At 42.3% G+C, this 25,022-nt stretch overlaps 1 protein-coding gene across 3 annotated transcripts in view; it reads right to left on the bottom strand.

Moving 5' to 3' along the window:
- The window catches only part of DIP2B (disco interacting protein 2 homolog B), a 240,991-nt gene that overhangs the window by 17,251 nt on the left and 198,718 nt on the right, over nt 1-25,022 (bottom strand). For all 3 annotated transcript variants that reach the window (XM_080662808.1, XM_080662807.1, XM_080662809.1), the window contains 8 exons: nt 23,225-23,339; nt 19,651-19,852; nt 11,751-11,860; nt 11,532-11,612; nt 7,233-7,356; nt 5,553-5,674; nt 3,948-4,059; nt 163-272 (listed from right to left, as the gene is read on the bottom strand). In XM_080662808.1, the coding sequence (XP_080518934.1) occupies nt 163-272; nt 3,948-4,059; nt 5,553-5,674; nt 7,233-7,356; nt 11,532-11,612; nt 11,751-11,860; nt 19,651-19,852; nt 23,225-23,339 (976 nt within the window). The remainder of the gene's footprint in view (nt 1-162; nt 273-3,947; nt 4,060-5,552; nt 5,675-7,232; nt 7,357-11,531; nt 11,613-11,750; nt 11,861-19,650; nt 19,853-23,224; nt 23,340-25,022) is intronic.

The raw sequence follows: 25,022 nt of genomic DNA on the forward strand, positions 1-25,022 counted from the left end.
TTTAAATATAGCAGGGACCCTTGATCCTCCGCCTACTGCCTCTGGTACAACCAGTTGGCCTCTACAGCTCAAGTCCCTGGGGCAGTGGTCATCTCTATTTTTTGCAGGCCTGGCATTTGACCAGCATCCAGTGAGTGAATGAGTATATACAGACTACTCTACCTTCACTCCTGTAAGCATGCCCGTTGTAGAGACACTAAAATCAAGATACGCCAACATCTCAGGAGTGGGTGGTTTATACAACTGAGGCAACTTCTTCCTGGGTAAATCATCTGCAAGGAAAAGAAAAAATCTGATGTCAATCACAGAAGCTGGAACTGAAAGCCGCTGCTCTTTAACTGGTTTTCTGTGGCCTTGCGATGGCCAAATTTAGCTTCTGGGATTTGGGAAAGCTTAGGCTTCTCGTATTTAACCAAGCAGCTTATGTGTGTCACTCCTAGACATGGGCTGGAGCTAAGGGCACCGCTAGGCAATATGAATAAGCAAATCTGTATCAGGCAAATGTATTTACTAGAAGGTAAGTGAGGAACATTATAACACAGTAGTTGAAAACTAAGAAAGCGTACTGTTGGCATTTGAATCCCAGCTCTGCCATTTTTCAGCAATTTGACCTTGAAGTTATTTAACCTCTTTGTGTCTGTTACCTTATCTCTAAAATGTATTAATACCTACCCTCATAGAATTATTGGGAAGTTAATCCACACAAAGCAATTTGAAAATAACTGACTAAAATGCTCAAATAACTTATTATTATCATGTTGGTTTCAAGTTAAAGTTCATTACTTACAGTTTTAGTACATGTTATATTAGTCATGGACTACTTTAAAAGTTGTTCTTCTGCAAATTAACATGGTAGGTTTTAAAAAATTATAATCTAGAATTAGGAATTATTTTCCTTTCTCATTTATTTATATACTCACCCCTCTCCCCCCAAATTTGCTTTATAAGTATGTCAAAACCAAGGCTATCAAGTATGTCTCTGGCCCAACCATGTCTCTTCAATGGCTCCATTGGCGTTCTGATTCAAGAAACAATTTTGACTCTGACTTTAAAAAAGACTAATAATATATTTTTATTGATTTTCAGAAAGAAGAAGGAAGAGGGAGAGAAACATCAATGATGAGGGAGAATCATCAATCAGCTGCCTCCTTCATGCCCCCTACTGGGGACTGAGCCTGCCACTCAGACATGTGCCCTAACCGGGAATCGAAGAGTGACCTCCTAGTTCATGGGTCAACACTCAACCACTGAGCGACACCAGCTGGGCCTGACTCTGATTTTTAAATCTCTATATTACTGGGTGCCCATCTCTGGTCAAACCAAAGACTTTCTCTATCACTTTCAACCCACCTTTGTGTATGAGAGGGTCATTTATGTGCCTAAAGAAACCTTCCTAGAAAAAAAAAGAAAGAACTCTTCGTGACCCAGCCAGTGTTGCTCAGTGGTTGAGTGTTGACTCATGAACCAATAGGTCACAGATCCGATTCCTGGTCAGGACACATGTCCAGGCTGCGGGCTCGATCCCTAGCAGGGGGCGTGCAGGAGGCAGCCAATGAATGATTCTCTCTCATCATTGATATTTCTATCTCCCTCTCCTTCTCCCTTCCTCTCGGAAATCAATAAAAAATATATATATTCTCATGGCTGTATCACAGTCCATATTTCAGGTATTCCTGAAATGTGAATGAGTCCAATAACCACAGTACATCTATCTGCATCATTAACACCGACACAATCTATTTGTACATTTATTATATACTTGAGGTCCGGTGCACGGATTCACACACCAGTGGGGTCCCTTGGCCTGGTTTGAGGGGAATGGACCGAAACCGGCTCTCCGACATCCCCTGGATTGCAAGAGGGCACAGGCCAGGCCGAGGGACCCCACTGGTGCACGATCAGGGCCGGGGAGGGACTGTGGGAGGGCTCCAGGGTGTGTCCAGCCCATCTCGCCCAGTCCCGATCGGCCAGACCCCAGCAAGCTAACCTACCAGTCGGACACTTAGCATATTAGGCTATTATATAGGATGACTGTGCTTATGTCCTTAAGTTACACATGCAAAAAAAATCTAGTTTAGCATCTGGCACACAATAACCACAAAGACGTCATCCCTGGATTTAAGCCCATATAAATGTTCCTGAGGTGGATACTACGTGGTACTTACTGAGAGCAGGTGGTGGAGGAAATTAATGGTTAAGAGGCTGGGAACGGAACCAGACTGACTGGGAATGTCAGTGCTACCACTTAACCTCCTGTGCCTCAGTTTTCTTATTCGTAAGATGAGGACACAAATTCCATCACTTTATTAGGGTTGGTGCAAGGATAAAGTTAGGTTATACATGTTAGATGCCTGGCATACAGTTAGGGCTCAACTAAAGATGTTATGATTATGTGTGAAGTGCTTTACATTATGTCATTTTAATCTTTAAAACACCACAAAGTAGTTATTACAACCCCCATTGTATAGGCAGTTTTGCCCAAGTTACTGGTGGTACTCAGAGAGGAACAAAGTCTTAGGATTTAAACCCCGTCTGCCAGACTCCATAACTCACACTCTCCCCTATCCCACCATTCTCTAGGTGGCCATGCGTCTTATCCCCTTCTTTAGTAGAAATGCCATCTAACATTCATGCAAAATTTATGATTTTCAAAGAACTTCCATATCATATTGCATTCGATATTCTCACTAAGTATGTGAATCAGGTAAGGGCAGATGTATTTTAGAAAAGGGTAATCTCAGACAAGATTATATAGAGAACTAGAGGCCCGGTACACGAAATTCGTGCACTCAGGGGGGAGGGTGTCCCTCAGCCTGGCCTGCGCCCTCTCACAGTCCGGGAGCCCTTGGGAGATGTCCGACTGACAACTTAGGCCCGCTCCCATCAGCGGACATCGTCAGTGCTGCCACTGAGTCGGGAGAGGCTTTGGCCACTGTCACTGCGCTTGCCAGCCGTGAACCCAGCTTCTGGCTAAGCGGTGCTCCCCTTGTGGGAGCGCACTGACCCCAGGGGGCAGCTCCTGCATTAAGCATCTGCCCTCTGGTGGTCAGTGCGCAACATAGCGACCGGTCGTTCCACTGTTCGGTCGATTTGCGTATTAGTCTTTTATTATATAGGATAGGACTAGAGGCCCAGTGCATAAAATCTGTGCACAGGGGTGGGTGGGGAACACGACCCTCAGCCCAGCCTGCACCCTCTCCAATCCAGGACCCCTTGGGGGATGTCCCTCTCACAATTCGGGACTGCTGGCTCCTAACCGCTCGCCTGCCTGCCTGATCGTCCCTAACCACCTCTACCTGCTGACCTGATCGCCCCTAACCACATCTACCTGCCGGCCTGATCGCGCCCTAACTGCTCCCTGCTGCTGGCCTGATCGCGCCCTAACTGCTCCCCCCTGATGGCCTGATCGTCCCCTAACTGCTCCCCACTGCCAGCCTGATCACCCCTAACTGCCTCTGCCTCAGCCCCTGCCACTGTGGCTTTGTCTGGAAGGACATCTGGAAGATGTCCGGAAGATGTCTGGTCTAATTAGCATATTACCCTTTGATTAGTATAGATAATACTGAAGCTTGAACTACAACCAGGTCTTCTGACTCCTAGTACATTGCTGTTTCTACTATATCACATCTAGATCCGGACTGTATCAGATCTCAGTGTTTTACATGTACCTGGTCATATCTAGCATAAAAACCTAACCAACATTTGATGATGCCAACATACTGTCTTGAGGGGCCTTAGCATGTTGTGATCTGCTTCTCTGGGTCTGGCTGTTGCATTATCCAGACTTTTGGTAAGGCAAGCTAACTGGGTATTAAGTTTTGCCTCTGTCTTATCGGAGGAAACGTGTTGTGATATAAGAGCTACGTAAACTTCTTTGGCATAAGAATCTAGGAACTTTCAGGGAGTAAATGCTCTTGTTCCTTCAACTCGAGAAATCGCCCCTTCACCTGTGTCAATGATGGCTGGCCAGGTTTTCACATCCACAGAGGCAGCTGCCTCTCGGGACTTCAGTAACCTCATTAGCATCTGCGTGGTGAGAATGCAGGCGGCTTTGCTGACCTAGAAAACAAACAAACAGAAATAAGCACCAGACCACAATAGACCACATGTAGCACCAGAGACTCTGGCTGCTGCTAAGAGCAACTCGCACACCACACTGGACAGGGCACACCAGTTTTTTAAAAACACACACACAGGTCAGTGCTTCCCCTTACATTTGTCCTCTGGTGATGTGTAACTCTTAACTGCCTCAGAATGATGGCCTTGTTCACGACACCAGTTTTTTGTTGTTGTTTGTTTTTTTAAATACCCACTCCCACAAATTATGCAGTCGAGTTTCCCACAGGTGGGGAAATCCCACATCTGGAGCGCAACGGATGAGCCTCGCTCTGGGAAAACCACCTTCGTGATCGTGGTGTCTCCCCTGCCAGGCAAGTATACAAGTTTTGTTTACAGTAGTGATTCTCAGGGGGTGTTCCATAGTTATAATCTCAATATGGATCCCACAATCTTTTGGTTTCATGAAGACCAAAATAAAATAAAAACATGGATTTTGTAGTACTCAGGGAAGGAGTTGGTGTCTGTGACAGTTTGGTGAATGGTTGGTAAAATTAACTAGACCTAGAACATATGCTGAATTTGAGGGACTCTGTGCTCACAGAAACTGCTGCTCACCCACACATAGAAGCACAAATGACAGACCTCCCCATAAACGGTGTCAATGGGAGGAAACGTCCTTCCCCGCTGCTCTGGCCTACCTTGCAGAATATGACAAGGGCATTTTGCTGAATTGAACTTTGTAATAAAATCATCTGTGGTGAACACAGTTTCTATGCTGCAGGCTCCAATTGCTGACAGAGCAGCAGTTCTTAAAGAAACAAATGTTACATAAATTGGAATTCTGTAACTCTTTGCTTTAAAGTACATTAGGACATGATGCAATAAAGATTTATCTTATTTTCTTCAATTCTCATATTCTTCAGAAGCTTCTGTCACTTCCAGAGCAATCTCTGGACACTTCTTTAATACTATGCTGAATAGATACATACTGAATTTATAAAATTAACCAAAATAAAAGTGATCTAACACTGAGGAGAATTCAGTTTGGCAAATAAAATTACCTTGGTTATTGTACAGAAAAAAAACAACCCCAAACACAACATTTTTTTAAAAGAAGGGATCAACCAATGAATGCATAAATAAGTAGAACAACAAATTGATGTTCCTCTCTCTTTCCCTCAAATCAATCAATCAATAAAAATAAAAAATAAAAAAGGGGAAAAACAAGTTTTATGGAGCGTTAGTTACTATGATAGCTTTGCCTCTTTAATGTTCATGATAAATGCACATAATTCTGTATCTCACCAATAACCACTTTCCCATACTCTTTCACTGAATAACACTGGTCAATTTGGTCAGATTAAGAAAAAACAAGCTGTTTTTAGGAGAAAGATTTGACTTTCTGACTCAATAGAACTGGAGAATTAGTAAGAATCCTTAGTTGTCTAAATCTGGATTTTATGAGATGAGGACAAGGTATACTTGGTACTTACATCAACAATCATGCGGACTGTGGGCAACGTGGCAGTAAGGTTCTGAGCATGAGGAGGCCGGACAGTCACAGGAATGCACCCCGCATACAGGCAGCCATAGAATGCAGCGATTAACTCGATGCCTACAAGACAGTCAGTTGCTTAGCTGCCTAGCATCACTGTGACCCTAAAAGGCACACCTTCCCAAACTAGTTTATTAAATCATGTGCCAAATGGGTTATTCAGACCGTAACTTAACAGAGACACTAGCAGAAGAAATTTTTAAAACTGAGAAGGAATAGAAGGGAAAGGAGAAAGCACATAAAACAACTTAAAAAAAAGAAGAGAGAAGACAAGAATCAATAAGAAGAAAAGTCAGAAGTAAAGAAAACTCTTGAAAGATACCCCAAAAGAAGGTGTTTTGGTTTCATTACTTGATGTCACTTAGGAGAATTAACTGCAGAAATTAGGGATGTTGAACTTGGTAAATAAAAGAATAGGAAAAGGGGAGATGAGGATCACATTAATTTTCTCTAAATCTGTAGAAGGCCACCCTAGGTGAAAAGCAATTTAATTTCTAACACATGGCTCCATCAGTGGGTACACGTTTTAGGGAGGTAATATGAAGAAGACTCTGCAATATCAGGACTTAGCGGGTGGCCTCCTCAGAAAGTGTTCTGCTCCATCACCATGTCATAATAAACTGGTCGATGGAAGACAGTAAGACAGGAACACCATAGGAAGGATTCCTTTACCAGCTGACCTTCTAAGAAATATTACTATCAATGTAAATAAAATAGCATAGTAATCACAGACCAAAATGAAATAAGGAATATAAAAGACCAAAGAAGGCTGGATATATGAGTGGGTTAGGTGGAAGAAGAATAAAGAAAGAGACAACTCAAATATTTCACCTAAAATTTTGAATATTTACATCAAACTGTCATCAAATAATTCAGATTCCCTCTTACTGTGAGGAGAAGGTTGTTGAATTAAATTAGAGCACGGAAGATGAAAACAGCAATAAAAGAGGAATGCTACACGTCAATTATGATATGAACAACTTAAAGTCAAAAGAGTTCATGGACAACTTTCTTTTGGGAACTGGGTCAAATGGTCCAATTTCTCAACATTATTACAAACAAAGCATCTCAAAAGTCAAGAAGTCTTCATTCATTCATTCATTCATTCATTCATTCATTCATTATTTACCACAGTGCCAGGCACTGTGTTAGAGAATGAAAATACATGAGTAGCCCTGGCCGGTTTGGCTCAGTGGATAGAGCGCTGGCCTTCGGACTGAAGGGTCCCAGGTTCGATTACGGTCAGGGGCACATGCCCAGGTTGTGGACTCGATCCCAGTAGGGGGCGTGCAGGAGGCAGCCAATCGATGATTCTCTCTCATCATTAATGTTTCTATCTCTCCCTCTCCCTTACTCTCTGAAGTAAATAAAAAAATATTAAAAAAAAAAAAAAAGAAAATACATGAGTAAACACAAAATACACGAGTAAATACGCAGTCCCAGAAGAGCCGTCATGCTGCATAACTCCACTAACTCGCATCTTAACCTGTGTGCAAGGCACTTAGGAAGTCAGGAGGTGCACAGCCTACATGGTCATGTGTGGTGGCCTGAGTTCCTGTCCTCTAAGTTTGTAGTCTAGTAATGGATCTTAGGTGCAGTCTACCAACTCAACACTCACCCGGTGGATAGAGCAACACCACATTGTCGCCTGCATTTAGATGCCCCTTATCACCAAGAACGGACGCAATCCTCTCCGCTCGCTTGTGAAGCTGGAGGCAGCTGGCTGTGCACACAGCCGTGCCCTTTAAACAGGAGGAAATATGGATCATTAAGAAATAAAACAGCAACAAGTACAGCCAATTTGACATTATACCCAAAAGACTTGTGCCATGGTCGATTATTTTTAGCTATTTATCAATTCCAGTGAAAATCCCTCTGGTGCCAAAAGACATTCTTTTTCAATGTCCAAAGGTACTTAGGGAATATCTACATTAACTTAAATCAAACATATGTACTTACAGTCTTTCTTGCTTAAAATAGCTTTAGAAATACACAGGGATTGTTTTCATTTAAATGAGGAAATAAGAGTAAAGGGAAAATAAACAAAACCGGTTTGGCTCAGTGGATAGAGCGTCGGCCTGCGGACTGAAAGGTCCCAGGTTCGATTCTGGTCAAGGGCACGTAACTTGGTTGCGGGCACATCCCCAGTAGGAGGTGTGCAGGAGGCAGCTAATAGATGTTTCTCTCTCATCGATGTTTCTAACTCTCTATCCCTCTTCCTTCCTCTCTGTAAAAAATCAATAAAATATATTTAAAAAAAAATTTTAAAAGAGTAAAGGGAAAATAAAGGGACTTCTAGGTAGGATGAGGGCAGGACAATAAATGCTGACCATGTGGTCATGTGCATTTGCTGGGCATTAAGCACATATTTGATTGAGTTTCTAACAGCAAAGATGTAAATAAAACAGTAACATTCAGCGTTACTAGCTAATAATAAAGATTAGCAGATTCGAAGATGGCCAACTATTACTGATCCTGAGAATAATTTCTCCTGTGGGTCTTCATAAATATCCTTATTATCAACTAGGGGCCTGGTGCACAAAATTTGTGCAGGGGGGTGTGTGTGGACGATGATGGGGGAGCTGTCCCTCAGTCCGGCCTGCACCCTCTCACAATCTGGGGCCCCTCAGGTAGGGGTCAGCGATCAGATCAGGGCCTATCGGGGCTTTCCTTCCCCCAGCTGCCGGCAGCTCGCCCCGCCCCTGCCGCTGCCACTGCTTGCCATCTGCGTGGCACTGCCGCTCCCTCCCCCGCCACCGGTTGCCTCCCTCTGTGGGCAACAGGTGTGGGGTGCGATTCCTTGGCTGGCCTGGGCCTCCCGCTGTGGGGCAATCATGGGGCGATGGCGGGGCCCCCCGACCAATCGCATCACACCCGCCTTGGCTGGCCTGGTGCCAGTGTGTGTCATAGAGTGGTCATCCAGAAGGTCGTTCTGCTGTTCGGTTATTCAGTCGATTTGCATATTATGCTTTTATTATTATAGATTCAAGTTTTACTAGGGTGGGCTTTTTAAACCTCCTTTCCCTTGTAAAACCTTCTCACAAATGGTAAAGTGCTTAAAATATATATATATATATTTTTTTTTTAAATATATTTTATTGATATTTTACAAAGAGGAAGGGAGAGGGATAGAGAGCTAGAAACATCAATGAGAGAGAAACATCGATCAGCTGCCTCCTGCACACCACCCACTGGGAACGTGCCTGCAACCAAGGCACATGCCCCTGACCGGAATCGAACCCGGGACCCTTCAGTCCACAGGCCGACGCTCTATCCACTGAGCCAAACCGGTTTCGGCAAGTGCTTAAAATATAAAGCAGCCCAGCTGCCGTGGCTCAGTAGATGAGCGTTGACTTATGAACCAGGAGGTCACGGTTTGATTCCCTGTCAGAGCACATGTCAGGGCTTGACCCCCAGAGTGGGGCATGCAGGAGGCAGCCAATCAATAACTCATTCTCATCACTGATGTTTCTATCTCTCTCTCCCTCTCTCTTCTACTCTGAAATCAATAAAAATATATAATAAAAAATAAAATGAAGTGTAAAGCAAGCATCTGTGTAAAAACTAGTGTGACGTGAAAAAGACCACTGCCAACAACTCAAATGCACCGCCATGAGCCCCCCAGGCCAGCCTTCTCTTCCCTCCACAGGTAACTACATCTTGCCTTAAAAAAAAAAAAATTTAAATCTTTATTGTTGAAAGTATTACACATCCCACTTTCCCCCCCTCATTGACCCTTCCAGCCGCCCCCGCCCCCTTTTTTTACCACTCATGAAAATTTGAGTTTTATATAAATGAAATTGTACTGTAAATACTTTTGTGCTTTGCTTCTTTCTCTCAACATTATCGTAAGAGTCATCTATGCTACAGTGCCTCGGTGTAGTCTATTCATTTTTGTTGGTGTATATTTAATTGTGTGAACACACAATTTATTCATCCATTCTACTATTGACAAACACTCATCCTTCTACAATATCCTAGTGCATAAACATTTACGTTCTGGTCAGGTACAGACCTAGAAATGGAAATGCTGGGTCACTGGGTATGCCCATCTTCAACTTTAGTGGATAATGCCAAGTTGCTCTTTGTCATGCCAATACCACATGGTCTTAGTTACTGTAACTGTATATCTCAAAAAAATCTCATGATGAAAACAAGTTTTACTGAGTAGTTTCTTTTAAAAATACTTTTTAAAAATTTCAGTAATATAAAATAGGGACATGTTCCATATAGAAAATTTGGAAAATATAGATAAATACAAGATGTAACCACCATTAACATTTCAGTATATATTTTCCTGGTGTTTTTCTTTTTCTATTTTTTTTAAAAAAGGAATATATATTATATATAAATTCACAAGAAACATTTAAAAAAAGGTATCATATCTATCCTGGCTGGTGTGGCCCAGTTGGTGGGAGTGTTGTCCTGTGCACAGAAGGGTGTGGGTTCAATCCCAGTCAGGGCACATACCCAAGTTGCAGGCTAATCCCCAGTTGGGCTGTGTATGGGAGGCAACCAATTGATGTTTCTCTCTCTCTCCCTTCCTCTCTCTCTCTCAAAACAATAAAAACATATTCTCGGTGAAACTTGACTCAGTTATTGAAACACTTTTATGTTTGGAATAACTTGGGCATGAATCTACTTTTTCAACTACCAATTGTAGGATATATAAATATTGACCAAATATTTCTGGTGGAAATTCAGCATTTGAATTAAAAAGTACTCTAAGTTAAAAAATACACATAGATTTAGAAGATTTCACATATACATGTTAAATTTATAATTAATAATTTTAATATTGATTACATGTTGAGTTGATAATATTTGGGAGATATTTGGTTAAATAAACATTAATTTTACCTGTTTTAAAAAAAACACATATCTTCAGGTGAGGATTAATAAATACACACATAAATGAATAATTGTTTTAAAAAGGCATCATATCAGCCGAAACCAATTTGGCTCAGTGGATAGAGCGTCGGCCTGCGGACTGAAGGGTCCCGGGTTTGATTCCGGTCAAGGGCATGTACCTTGGTTGTGGGCACATCCCCAGTGGGAGGTGTGCAGGAGGCAGCTGATCGATGTTTCTCTCTCATTGATGTTTCTAGCTCTCTATCCCTCTCCCTTCCTCTCTGTAAAATATCAATAAAATATATTTAAAAAATAAATAAAAAGGCTTCATATCATACTATCTTCCAGAGGCTGTCTAAGTGAGGAATATGGGCTCTGTCCAGCTGGTGTGGCTCAGTGGACTGAGCACAAAGAGGTCACCAGTTTGATTCCTGGTCAGGTCATAAGCCCGGGGTTTCGGGCTTGATCCCCAGTAGGGGGCGTGCAGGAGGCAATCAATGGATGTTTCTCTCTCACTGATGAAACATTTTTATCTCTATTTCCCTCTCCCTTCCTCTCTGAACATAATATTCTGGTGAACCATCATTAGAAAGCAATAGTTAAATGCATTCAAATAATTTTCAATTTGCTTTTTATCTGTCAGCAATGAATTACTTAAGTATGTACCAAAAATAACTGTTTTTAAGATGTTGATCTATTGTCACTTTCTTCCTGGCAGAAATCAAAGAATTAAAAGTCAAACTGGGTAAAAAGTTACGTGTCATAATGCATTCCATGTATCTGTAGATATATGTAATTGCATTGTTGGCCCCACCATTCCTCACAGAACTGAAAAACGATGACTTGATTGTATTACAAGAAAAGACAGTATTAAATAACACTGCAGGGGGGTCTCATTTCAACCTTGAATGATGGCACATCTTATCCTCATATGTCAAAACAAGGAGAAAGCAATAACTCTTTCCTCAGAGTTGGCAACAGACATTTTCTGATGAAAGAGATCAAAAGTGCCTAAGATCCTCCCACAACATTCACCTGATTTGAAAAACAAACGAAGTTTTCATACCTTTGCATTTAACAGCATGAAGAGTACATGGTCAGGGGTTGCCTGGGCTCGCCACTGTAGTATCTCTGCCAGAAATTGGTGCTAAAGTCACAAAAGCAGAAAAAAAGAATCAGGTTCAGCAACTTTAAACAAGTTAGATAGCACACCTTCCATCTGCTACCTGAAGTTTAAGTTTTGTCCTTGACTTGTTTGTAAAAATCAGCACTTCTGGAAACTTACCTTCCTCACTAAATCATTCTCTTCAATTTGCCCGAGATCCCTTCCTGCAGCTTGTGCTATGCGTTTTCCAGCAACCAGATTCCCAACCATCACAGAAGCAGGGCCTACACCTATAAGTAAAGGCAAAATTCAACCATGGAGATGGTAATTCAAGTTACATACCCCAGTATATTTTTAGACTGACCAAAACTGGTTCAAATAATTGAGCATTCTCCTAGGCTCTGGGAATACAGGAGCAAACAAGACAAAGAGCCTGAATTCTAGTGGTGAAAGGCAACTAATAAGCACATACACAAATAAATACAAAACAAAATAGGACCACAGGAATTGGGGAGTTGGGGGGATGGAGGAGGGCAGGTGGGTATAGGGAAGTTTTTACTCAGAGGAGGTGACAGTTGGTTGCAAATGCTCCAATCACAACACAACTCTAAAAGTGAGTTTATCAGTAATGAATATCTGGTCTGGAAAGAAATCTGCTTTCTACGAGAACTGAGAGTGAGTTAGTTCATCAGGAATATCAGAAGTGCTTTATTGAAAGTGAATGACAACTAGATTATACGATATTCTATAAGACAGCTAGCCTGGACTCCTCAAAAACACCCACGTCTTGAAGACAAAATATGGCTGGGAACTTCCATATTAAAGAACATGTCACCCAAATGCAATTCGTGACCTTCACAGGATACTGGATCTTAAAGAAATCAGCTATTACAAACAAGTGGAGAAATCTGAAAATGGACTGTGTACTATTAGATGAAAGCATTATATTAAGGTTAAATTTCTTAATAGGATAATGGTTGATTAAGAAAATTTTGGGAGACTGTTTTTGTTCTTTGGAGATACATTGCTGAAATACTTAGGGGTGAAGGGCCATGATTTCTGCGATCTACTTTCAAAGAGTTCACTAAAAAAATGGTAACAATTGGTTAATCTAGAAAACGGTAATCGGGTGACCATTATACTATTCTTTCACCTTTTCCGTATGTTTGAGACTTCAAAATAAAAAGGGAGCCTGGCGGGTGTGGCTCAGTGGTTAAGTGTCAACCCAGGAACCAAGAGGTCGAGGTCACCAGGTCCATTTTCAGTCAGGGAACATGCCGGGGTTGCAAGCTGTTTTTTAAAAAATCTTTATTGTTCAGATTATTACAGTTGTTCCTATTTTCCCCCCCGCATTGCTCCCCTCCACCCAGTTCCCAACCCACCCCATGCCCTTACCCCCCACTGTCCTCATCCATAGGTGTATGATTTTTGTCCAGTCTCTTCCCGCACCCCCCACACCCCTTTCCCCTCAAGAATTGTCAGACCACTCCCTTTCTATGCCCCTGATTCTATTATATCCACCAGTTTATTCTGTTCATCAGATTTTTTATTCACTTGATTTTTAGATTCACTTGTTGATAGACATGTATTTGTTGTTCACAATTTTTATCTTTACCTTTTGCTTCTTCTTCCTCTTCTTAAAGAATACCTTTCAGCATTTCATATAATCCTGGTTTGGTGGTGATGAACTCCTTTAGCTTTTTCTTATCTGTGAAGCTCTTTATCTGACCTTCAATTCTGAATGATAGCTTTGCTGGGTAGAGTAATCTTGGTTGTAGGTTCTTGCTATTCATCACTTTGAATATTTCTTGCCACTCCTGTCTGGCCTGCATAGTTTCTGTTGAGAAATCAGCTGACAATCGTATGGGTGCTCCCTTGTAGGTAACTAACTGTTTTTCTCTTGCTGCTTTTAAGATTCTTTGTCTTTTGCTCTTGGCATTTTAATTATGATGTGTCTTGGTGTGGTCCTCTTTGGATTCCTTTTGTTTGGGGTTCTCTGCGCTTCCTGAACTTGTAAGTCTACTTCTTTCACCAGGTGGGGGAAGTCTTCAGTCATTCTTTCTTCAAATAGGTTTTCAATATCTTGCTCTCTCTCTTCTTCTGGCACCCCCATAATTCTGATGTTGGTACGCTTGAAGTTGTCCCAGAGGCTCCGTACACTATCTTCATATTTTTGGATTCTTTTTTCTTTTTGCTTTTCCGGTTGGGTGTTCTTTGCTTCTTCGTATTTCAAATCTTTTTTTTTTTTTTTTAATATATTTTATTGATTTTTTACAGAGAGGAAGAGAGAGGGATAGAGAGTTAGAAACATCAATGAGAGAGAAACATCAATCAGCTGCCTCCTGCACACCTCCCACTGGGGATGTGCCTGCAACCAAGGTACATGCCCTTGACCGGAATCGAACCTGGGACCTTTCAGTCCGCAGGCCGACGCTCTATCCACTGAGCCAAACCGGTTTCGGCAATTTATCGGCCTTTTCTAGAAGATTCTTGAAAAGCCTTATAACCGTGGTTTTGAACTCTATATCCAGTCATTTGCTTTCCTCCATTTCTTTCATTTGTGACCTGTTTCTTTGTCTCCGCATTTTCGCTGCTTTCATGAATTGATAGAGTAGCTTTCTGTGCTAGGTGTCCTATAGTGCCCAGTAGCTCAGCCTCCCCAGTTACCTCAGGTGGACACTCTTGGTGCACCCCTTTGTGGGCTGTGTGCACAGTCTTGTTGTAGTTAAGCCTTGATTGTTGTTGGTATCACTGGGAGGAATTGACCTCCAGGCCAATTGGCTGTGAGGATCAGTTGTGTCTACGATGGGAGAACTTCTGTGCTGGAGACACCCTTATGGGGCAAGACTTGCTTCAGTGGGGCTTTGGTGCTCACTGAGTTTGCCCCCTGAGTGTGTCCCTTATGGATATGAGGAATTGTAATCTGGATGGTCCTACTCTGACCCCTGGGTACACTGGCTCTTGGAACTCCAAGGTGCTAATTTAGCCTCTGCCTGAGGCCACCCAGCAGGAGCTACAGAGAGATCTGCAGATTCCTCTTCTTTGTTTGGGTTTTGGAGGTGCCCAGATGAGGCCCAGCTGTGAAGCAATGCAAGTTGATTTGGGGCCTTGGGCCTTCTTTTGGATGTTCTGGGACTTTCTGACTCAGCTGCAGTTTGTTAGGTAAGTTTATATTTCAAAGGACCAGGCCATTCATATGCAAAAGCCTCTGCGCACATCTTGGATGGTGCGGGGTCTCAGGGCGGAGCAAACAGCAATGGCTTCCCGTCAGCCCTGCCCTATGAGGCCCCCGGGTCTCAGTGTCCCTTGGGAGTCGCTGCAAGCACCTCTGAGAGAAAGCTGCCCTGGAGTTCCGGCCACTGCCAGACAGTCCAGTTTCTCCCCGTATGAGTCTGGGTCCCCAGAGTCTTGCCTGGAACTGGAGTTCAGAGCAGTTGGGAGCTTGTGTCTCCCTGCGGATTGAAAAAGCCAGCCGCGTACTCAGTTGCCAGCCCTCTCCACGCGTGCTTCTGTACCTCTGCACTTTACTTCCGCAGCTCCTCTGAGTCTCAGTGTGCTTTTCTCTTCCCTTCTAGTTGTAGAATTTCCACTTAGCCAGCCTTCCTGTGGTTCTGGATGATGTCCATTTTGTCTTTTAGTTGTAGTTTTGAAGTGGTTGTGCGCGGCACCAAGTTCAGGTGTTTACCTATGCCGCCATCTTGGTTTCTCCTCCGGGTTGCAAGCTTGGTCCCCATAGGGGGCATGTAGAAGGCAGCCATTGATCTATTATGCTTCTCTCTTACCAATGTTTCTATCTATCTATTACTCTCCCTTCCTCTCTCTCTAAAAATCAATTTATAAAATTTAAAAATTAATAAATAAAAAGGGAGAACTCTCCCTCCCCCCACCTCCCCTTTTAAGAAAAAAGTGCTAGTGTTCTTTATGCCTTTCTTGGTGGGTTGGTCACTTAAAGATTAAGACTCTACTGAATCAAACTAAGAAAATGGCTAAAAGATAACAAAACGTATCGTCAGCTGAGTTTTGATTAATGGTGATGCTATGTTTAGATTAATATTAAATATCTTTTGCTCTTGAATATATTAAAGTATTTGGGAAAAAATCACTTAAATCATAGAATCACTTTAAAATATTTGGGGAGGCTGGGTAAAGGATACAGAGAATTCTTTGCACTATTGGGCAATTTCTGTGTGAAATTATTTCAAATAAAACATTTAAAAATTTAAATCGAATAAAAATTTAAAAAGTGTAAATAGGCCCCTGTTTCCCCCATTGATCCCCGTCAGCTCCCCTCCGCCCGCCCCAGGCCCTCACCACCCCAGGCTGCGTCCATGGAGTGAACACTTGGTTTACAAAAGTGCCTTACTGCAATTTTAAGTATAATATGCAAAATTGCTTCCTAAGACACTGTATAAGTTACAGATATATCATGTTGGAGAGGTTTTTATATAGGCAGGGCTCTGCAAATTTGACTGTGTTAGTGGCCCAATCCTGTATTCACGTGTAATATAATAAAAGTGTGACATTTTTAAAAAGTAAAATTTTCAGTTAACTTAAAACAAAAATAATTCGGCAGCAATTTCTTCAGATCCTACTATGTACATTTCTTGAGCCCATGGGTCACAGAAAGTAAAAAATAACTGAAAGCAGGAACATCTAGGAGGCTAATTGCTGACATTTTGCTGTAGCTGTAAATATGCCTTATTTTGCCCACAAAACTCTGTACATTTCCTGTGGCAAAGACCACTAGTCATCAACCCCAATGTATAGTTTCCTCCTTTGCCTTAAAAACAGAACCGCCAGTTTGTCACCTGCAATAAAGACTATATTCTTTTTGTGTGTGTGTGTGTTAAATATATTTTATTGATTTTTTACAGAGAGGAAGGGAGAGGGATAGAGAGCCAGAAACATCGATGAGAGAGAAACATTGATCAGCTGCCTCCTGTACACCCCACCCTGGGGACGCGCCCGCAACCAAGGCACATGCCCTTGACCAGAACCGAACCCAGGACCCTTGAGTCCACAGGCCGACGCTCTATCCACTGAGCCAAACCAGTCAGGGCAAGACTATATTCTTTAGTATTGTATGTTAATATATAAGAAGAAATGATATACATATGCAATTTCTAGAGAATATGCTTAAAGGGGGTGGGTGTCCCCTTCTTTGCCTTTTTCTCCCGCCTGCTGGCTGGAATGCAGGAAGGATGCTGTGCAGACTGTTATTTTCTTGCAGTCCCTCCTGTCCTTGCTGTGACTCCATGGGGGGAGCCTACCTCTCTGTCCCACTAACTCTGGGTTGGTCTGACTTGTTTGGGACAATGGAATGTTAGAAGACAGGGCATAAAGGGAAGTTTTAAATATGTTTGTGTGATTTGGCTTGCCTTCTTGCTTTTGCCATTTGCTTTGACAAAAATATGGCCCAGGTAGTTGCTGGTCCCATGATGAGGAGACACACGGAATGATTCTAACCCAACTTACAGCCTGGAGCCAAGGCCAGCCCAGCTGATCCCAGCCCACAGATCCACATCCCATGAGTGAAAAACAAATGCTCCTTACTGTAAGCCACTGAGCGCAGGGTTATCTGGTATGCAGCACAGCTGTAGTAATAGCTGACTGATGTAGTAACAGAGCAGAGGGTGGGACATTGGAATCGTAACGACCGAGGAGCTGCCATCCTGGTCCTGCACTGCCTCGCTCTGCCTTTCCCTTACCTTAGAAAGAGATAAACCTGTCTCCTGTTTAAGGTGCTGTTATGTTTTTGTGAAACTTGCAGCCAATATCAGTCCTAACACATTCCCATTCTTTAGACAATAGCTCCAACAGATAGGTATCTCAATGAGATTCTCCTCCTGGACTGCCTTAACACTTTTTCCATCTTCCTTTCCCTCTCTTTTACTTCAAAAAAAAAAAAAAAAAAAAAAAAATCTCGCCAAAACCGGTTTGGCTCAGTGGATAGAGCATCAGCCTGCGGACTGAAAGGTCCCAGGTTCGATTCCGGTCAAGGGCACGTAACTTGGTTGCGGGCACATCCCCAATAGGAGGTGTGCAAGAGGCAGCTGATCAATGTTTCTAACTCTCTATCCCTCTTCCTTCCTCTCTGTAAAAAATCAATAAAATATATTTAAAAAAAAAAAATCTCATTCCTACCCATCTCAACTTTCTCTATTCTTCTTAAACCCCAACCTGTCATGTGATCCCCACATCATCTCCACCTCATCTATCCCATGATTTCCAAACTGCTTTGGTCTGACCCATATACATCCCACTTAGATCTTAGCATGTAATCACAACAGACAGCAAAAAACAGAGTCAAACCTAATGCTTTCTTCCAGCAGACGGGTGGATGTTATGCCCATGTGGGCTTAGGAATAAACTTTTGAAATAGGTTTTATCATTTAATAAAATTAGGTGAAATCTGGCTAGCAAAAGCAATGTTTTTAAGCAGCTCCTATGTCTCTAAGTAGCACATTTTAAGCATCTACTATGACACAAATGTTTTGTTAAAGGAATTCTAGTTTAAATGCAATTTAAATAATAGAACTTTACTCACATGACAAATGACTGTAGGACTTCAGTGTAACAGGATTTGAGATGGAGAATGATTGTGTATTTTATACATCTGTCAGATACTTAGGCAGGTAATAAATGTATACTTTTTATACATTTCTTAATTACTAACAAATAAACTTCTTGGTTTTAACTGTCCCTTTAGAATATTAGCCTCCTTAAACTCTTATTTCCACTACCAGAAACTATTAAATGTCATATATACTTTAGCTCTACACACACTGTTAGTAAGATAAGGTTAGTTGGTGAGCTGACAATAACATCTAGATAAGCAACTGTGATATATGATCTTAGTCACAAGACCCCTGATGTAATAACTATTGCAGAGCATATTAACGTTTTAATATCGTGATAAAAATACCTAGAGTCAGAGGCTTACTTATATTTTGTTAGTGAACATTCATGTTTACTTTTCAGTACACGCGGTCTTACAGAAAATAATTAAATACCAGCTTCCCTTTCCTTTCCCTGTCTTCCCACTGCTACCGTCTTCCCAGCACAGTGGGAGGCTGCTGTGCGCATGTACATAGTGCGTGTGTGGCGGCAGCAGGATCTGTAAAGGCCAGTTTTGGGCTCTCATGTTTTAAGGCATCCAGGAAACCAGGAGCCTCTCAGTGACTTCTCAATGAAATGAAAAAGCATCAATAAAACTTAATGATTTCATGTTTGATTGAACCGCCAGTTTAACATGACTGACCATCAATCAATTACTCCTGCCTTTAGCCTCCTAACTCAGCGCTATAACCTGGTCTGCTCAGAAATTAGGCAAAAGGGATGGTTTTGTTTTTCTTTTCCATATGGCAATTCATATACTCTTATTTACGTCTTGAAGTCATAGGAATATGGCAAATGCCAAACATGCTATTTACGTGTGCTTACAATCCAGAAAATTTCTGAATTAAACATTTTCCCCCTCAGAGCTGTCACAGGCCCAAATCAGACACCTAAAGCTAAAAGGAATGAGGGATGACTCTAGGTAAGAGTCGCAACAGAAAGGCAGTGTAATTTAGCAATTCAGAGCATGGATTTTAGAGTCAATTAGTGTGACTCTCACCTCTACCACTAACTATCTGACTTTGGGCACAATTCTTAACTTTCCCGAACTTTACTTTTCCATAGCTGGGCAAGAGCTTTAGGATCACATTGTAAAACATAAAAATTAGCTAATATTTGGCTTTTAGGAGGCACTCAATAAATACTAGCTATCTTATCAAAACCTCCCTGTAGGACTTGCTTTATTCTGCTTCCCAACTGGGATTCTGGGTGTCTTTGACTCCGTACCTCATATCCCGGGGAAAGGAGGAACACTACTAAGAATTACTTAGGAGAGGGAGCCGACTGAGAACAGGAGAAGCCCGTTCTGCAGGGCCTCAGTCCTCCCTGCTTTCAGTCTGATGGTAACTATTATTGTTACTAACTTTTGTAAAGTCTAATTTTAGAGAAAGAATCATGTGGGGAAAACTCAGCTTCTTGAATTTACAATCTGAACATTACATCTTCAAAGCCAGCGCATTACCTGGTTGCTTTTGCCGGGGTTTTGGCAAATTTGTCACGCACGTATGTGGGCACATGAGGATATTGCACGGATGTAGAGATCCTTCCAGGAAGAGCTGTTTCGTTTGAGATATATGAATTCCTCCTAGTGGAGTTTTTGGCAATGTATTGGCAGGCACCAGAGCAAGACAATAAACCCCCACTTGATGAATGCTATCGATTGCCTAGAAAAAGAGAAATATTCCGTGAGATTAATTTTACTACATCTGACATCTCCCTAACACAACTCATTATTCTATTCTAGAATTTTCTCTATACATTCTATTCTAGCTCTGGAATCTGGTAGGTTATTAAGATCACATATGTGTGAAGTTATCTAATCTGTTCAGCGATGGTAGAAGTCTACAGAATGGTAAGATACTATCTAAATGGGTAGAGGTGAACACTGACTTGCAAGCCTCAATATAATGAGTGATAATGTGAAAAACCTACTAATGTGTTTTGGTTGTTTTAAACAACTTAAAGGGGTAAAAGAATAAACTTAAAAATCAATACTCCTCCAACTTCCCTCCTTATCAACAGCAACAAGTGGAAGGTGGGAAGTCTGGCAGAGTTCCTAAGTCTCTGGTATCTCAGCGTTATAGAAAGTGAGCAAATGTATTACTGCATGTAGCCTTGATTTCCTACTGAATACACCATTTGGTAAGGTGTCTAATGACCACCTTCCTTAGGTATTTACTTTATTACACACTAGAGGCCCGGTGCATGAAAATTCATGCACTGGAGGGGGGGGTCCCTCAGCTTGTCCTGCCCCCTCTCACAGTCCAGGAGCCCTCAGGGGCGGGAGGCGACCTGGTGATCAGGGGAAGGTGACGCCCCCATCACACCTCTGCTGCTGTCACTGTCAGCAGCACAAGCCTATCAGCCCTGGTTACCTGAGCCTCGGGCGGCCCAGGGCAGCTGACATCCGAGGCTTGTAAAAACATAAAAATTAGCTAATATTTGGCTTTTTTTAATTTATTTTTAATTCTTAGTAGTGTTCCTCCTTTCACCGGATGTGAGATACGGAGTCAAAGATGCTCAGAATCCCATTTGGGAAGCAGAATAAAGCAAGTCCTACAGTGAAAGAATTTGCTGGGCAGCCATGTCATCCGAGGCTTGCCTGTGCCTCGGCTGGGCAGCCACCATCCGAGGCTTGCCTGTGCCTTGGGCAGGCCCTGGGCAGCTGGGGGGCTGAGGGGACTGGGGGACTCTGGAGGCAGGTGCACGGAGCTGAGGGGATTGGGCACCGCCATCTTGTGGCTGTGGGTGCCGCCATCTTTGAGGGCATGACAGTCAATTAGCATATTCCCTCCTTATTGGCTGTGGGCATCACCATCTTTTGCGACAGTGTGAGGGTCAATTAGCATACCCCCGCCTTATTGGCTGTCATCCCCACCTTTGCAATGACATGAGGGTCAATTCGCATATTCCCTCTTTATTAGGTAGGATAGACCTGGAATTAACCACCACTGGCTCTACCTACCAGAACATATGCTATCCTTACTGTTCTACTACGAATCCAAGTGCTCCAAGCTGAGAATCTACAGAGACTGCAAAAATAATGCCCTTTTATTTCATGCACAAATCAGATCCCAAATGACTTTTACAAGAATTTGAATTAGCATAGCATTTAATACCTATAGTTGCTTTCCAAAATAGTAACAAATATCTTGGGGAATTTCAGTTTCCTGTGACAGGAAAAAACATAATTCACTACAAGATTCAACCATTATGCCCCAAAGTTCGTTGTGAATGAAATAAGCAGTTTATTTGTTTGAAAATATGAACAGTATAAGAAATACTCTCTTTGCAAATCTGGTTCTTAGCCACCTTTCAGAGATCAGCCCAGGCCCACCTTCTTCACAGTCTTTTCTGTCTAGTGTATCTTCAATAGATTCTCTTTCTTTTCTCTGATTTTCCACAACAAATAGCCTATGCCAGTGGTCAGCAAACTGCGGCTCGCGAGCCACATGTGACTCTTTGGCCCCTTGAGTGTGGCTCTTCCACAAAATACCACGGCCTGGGCGAGTCTATTTTGAAGAAGTGGCATTAGAAGAAGTTTAAGTTTAAAAAATTTGGTTCTCAAAAGAAATTTCAATCGTTGTACTGTTGATATTTGGCTCTGTTGACTAATGGGTTTGCCAACCACTGGCCAGCTGATAATTCAGAATCACAGACCACGCGGATAGGAAGAAATCTTAAAAGTCATCTAGCCTTATCATTCATCCCATGATTGCATCATTTCTACAACATTACCACTAAACTGGCAATTAATAAATCTAAAAGGCCCAAACAGACCAGTTATGGATGTTGGGAACACTCCCAATGGACACTTAGCATATTAGGCTTTTATTATCCTATATAATAATATAGGATAATAGTGTCCAGGCGGCCATTCAACCAATCAAAGCGTAATATGCTAATGATATGCTAAGGCTGCTCAACTGCTTGCTATGATGTGCACTGACCACTAGGGGCAGACACTCCGACTGGTAGGGGAGCGTGCTGCTGGGGTCTGGCTGATCGGGACTGAGCAAGATGGGCCGGACACGCCCTGGAGGCCTCCTGCGGTCCCTCCCCGGCTGGCTAACCTCCTGCATCCCTCCCTGGCCCCGATTGTGCACTGGTGGGGTCCCTCGGCCTGGCCTGTGCCCTCTCGCAATCTAGGACCCTTGGGGGATGCCGGAGAGCCGGTTTCGGCCCAATCCCACAGGCCAGGCTGAGGGACCCCACTGATGCACGAATTCGTGCACCAGGCCTCTAGTATGGTGATAAATACTAAGTAGAAAAATAAAGACAAGTGAGGGGACAGAGAGTAAAAGAGAATGTTATTTAGTCATCATTTACTGAATGCAGGTACTAAATGCTTCAATTAATTATCTAATTACTATCAATTAATCCTCCTAATAGCTCTGTAACATAAATAATCTTATGCCCACTTTATAGATTAGGAAATAGGCTCCCTGAGGTTAAGTAACTCGCCTAAAGGCATATGTGTGGTGGGGAGTGGAGCTGGGATTCAAATGAAGACAAGTAAGCTCCTTTCATAACTCTAGCCTGCCCCCTCTGGAAACACATCCCTTATCCTGAACCCAAATCTTTCCCTTTCCCTAGAGGATTATGTCACCCAGATTTCTAACTTCACAATAAAGCCCCTGCAAAGTAAGAACAACACCCTATATTTTCATGGATCCCTTGCACTCTATGCACCACTTTCAACATGTAATAAGACTGTAGCTGTTGACAAGTGGAATGATTACTGTCGAAGATGTGTTCCACATATGGACAGTTAAAATTTTTATGGATTATAAACACTCTGCAACAAAAAAAAGTGAAAGAATTTGCTGAGGCAAGTTAGTTCAATTCTTTTTGGCAACCTGAGCAGAAAAATACTACGTGGTCCACAAGGAGAAAAGGTATTAACTATCTAGTTTTGTTAATAGCACTTAGAATATTTAAGTAGTGATTGGCAAGAAAAAAATAAGGTAGTATAACTAGTCCTCCAAGGAAAATGTTAAGCCCTGGTTGCTGCCGCCTTGGACAACAAAGCTCACCTGCAACACCCGGCTCATCCACTGGAAACTATCTTCCTCGGAAGCATCAGGTCTTTGTTCCGCAACCACGACAATGCGCTCATCATAAAATACAGACACAGAAAACACAGCAATTCTAAGAGAGACAGATCAAACACATCAGGACTCCCTTCACAACCAGCCCTATTTACTTTGCTCAGTTGGAATACAGAGAAGGGACATCCCCACCACACTAGCCAAGAATGAGTAGTTTAGAAAAGAAAATGTACAATCATTACTATCAAAACGAGGACTCAAAAAACATGTATTAAGCACCACTGTCGTGAATGTTGGGACACAGTGATAAATAAGACAAAGGCCCTGTCTTCATGGAGTTTGCATATTAGAGAGACAGAACAAACAAATATAAAATAATGTCATGTTGTAATATACACTAGGAGAAAACTAAGGCAGGGTGAGGGGTGGAGTGGTGTACTATGAAGGCAGGTGGTTGGGGAGTGCTCTCCTGAGGAGTGGACACTGGAGCAGAGACCTGAATGAAGTGAGGGCGCGAGCCACGCGGAGATCTGGAGGAAGAGGTTTCCTGGCAGAAGGAACGGAAAGCGAAAAGGTTCTGAGGTAAGAACGAGCTTGGCAGGTTTGCAGAACAGCAAGAAGGCCAGTGTGCCTGAAGCAGAGTGATGAAGCAGAGAGTGGTGGGGAGAGGTCAGAGCCAGGCCAGGGTGGTCACAGAGGACCTGGTAGGCCAAGGGGAGGGGTGTTTTAAGAGAGGTCTCCGCTCAAACGTCCCCTTACTAGTAAGGCATTCCCAGACCACCTTAGAGAAACTGGCAAGCACACCCCCCCCTTTTTTTTTCTGCATAGCATTTGTCATCATCTCATACGTTATCTATTTCCCTATGTGGTTACCGTCTGTTTCCCCCAATGAGAATGTGGCTTCACAAGGCCTGTTTTGTTCAATACCACACTGTGAACATCAAGAACAGTGGCATACAGTGGGCACCCAATAAATAGTTGTAGAATGAATGCATGAAATAATGGGAAGTCATTGGAGAACTAAATATACCCACACACCTGACTGTCTCCCTTCCTTCCTTTCATCCTCACATATTTATTGAACACCTACTGTGTGCCAGGTGCTCTGCTCAGTGCTATGGGTACAGCTGTGACTAAAGTCAGGTCTAGTGCCCCATGGAGTTTACTTCTCATAGGAAGCTACACCATGACAAAAACTACACATTTCAAGAATTGGTTCTCTATTGGTTTAATTCATTTTTCTTCTTCAAATACTAAAGGGATACCAAGATTGCTTCAAAACATATATCCATGATTGTAAACTACCGAACAGGACATCCATTATTCAAATATGTACCAAAAATCTTTTCTTCAATTAATAAGCAAAGAAAAAAAGATATCTAATTGACTTCACCCATGGAATTTGAAATTAGTACTTATGTGCTATGCCAATCTCTCTATTAAAGTGATATAATAAATTAGAGATGAGCAAGAGAAACAATTCTTAGATGTAAAACTTCTACAAAGTAGCATCTTTCTCAATTAGACTGAATGGGACTACTTCTGTATTGAAGGAATATAGGAAGTTCAACATTTTAGAATCTCCTCAGTCCTCAACAGTGATAATTAAAAACTGAAACACAAGGATATCATTATGTCTTATTTCTCTCAATTACAGCCAAAGAACCAGACATTTTAATACAAATATTCAAAGCTTGGTTTCTGCTAGGCTTAACCCAAAATAACCCAATCACTTGAAAGAGAATCTACAGAATACAATCAAATCACCTGATACATTTAGATT

Source organism: Plecotus auritus (genome assembly GCF_963455305.1).
Source record: "Plecotus auritus genome assembly, chromosome: 3".
Lineage (NCBI taxonomy): Eukaryota > Metazoa > Chordata > Mammalia > Chiroptera > Vespertilionidae > Plecotus > Plecotus auritus.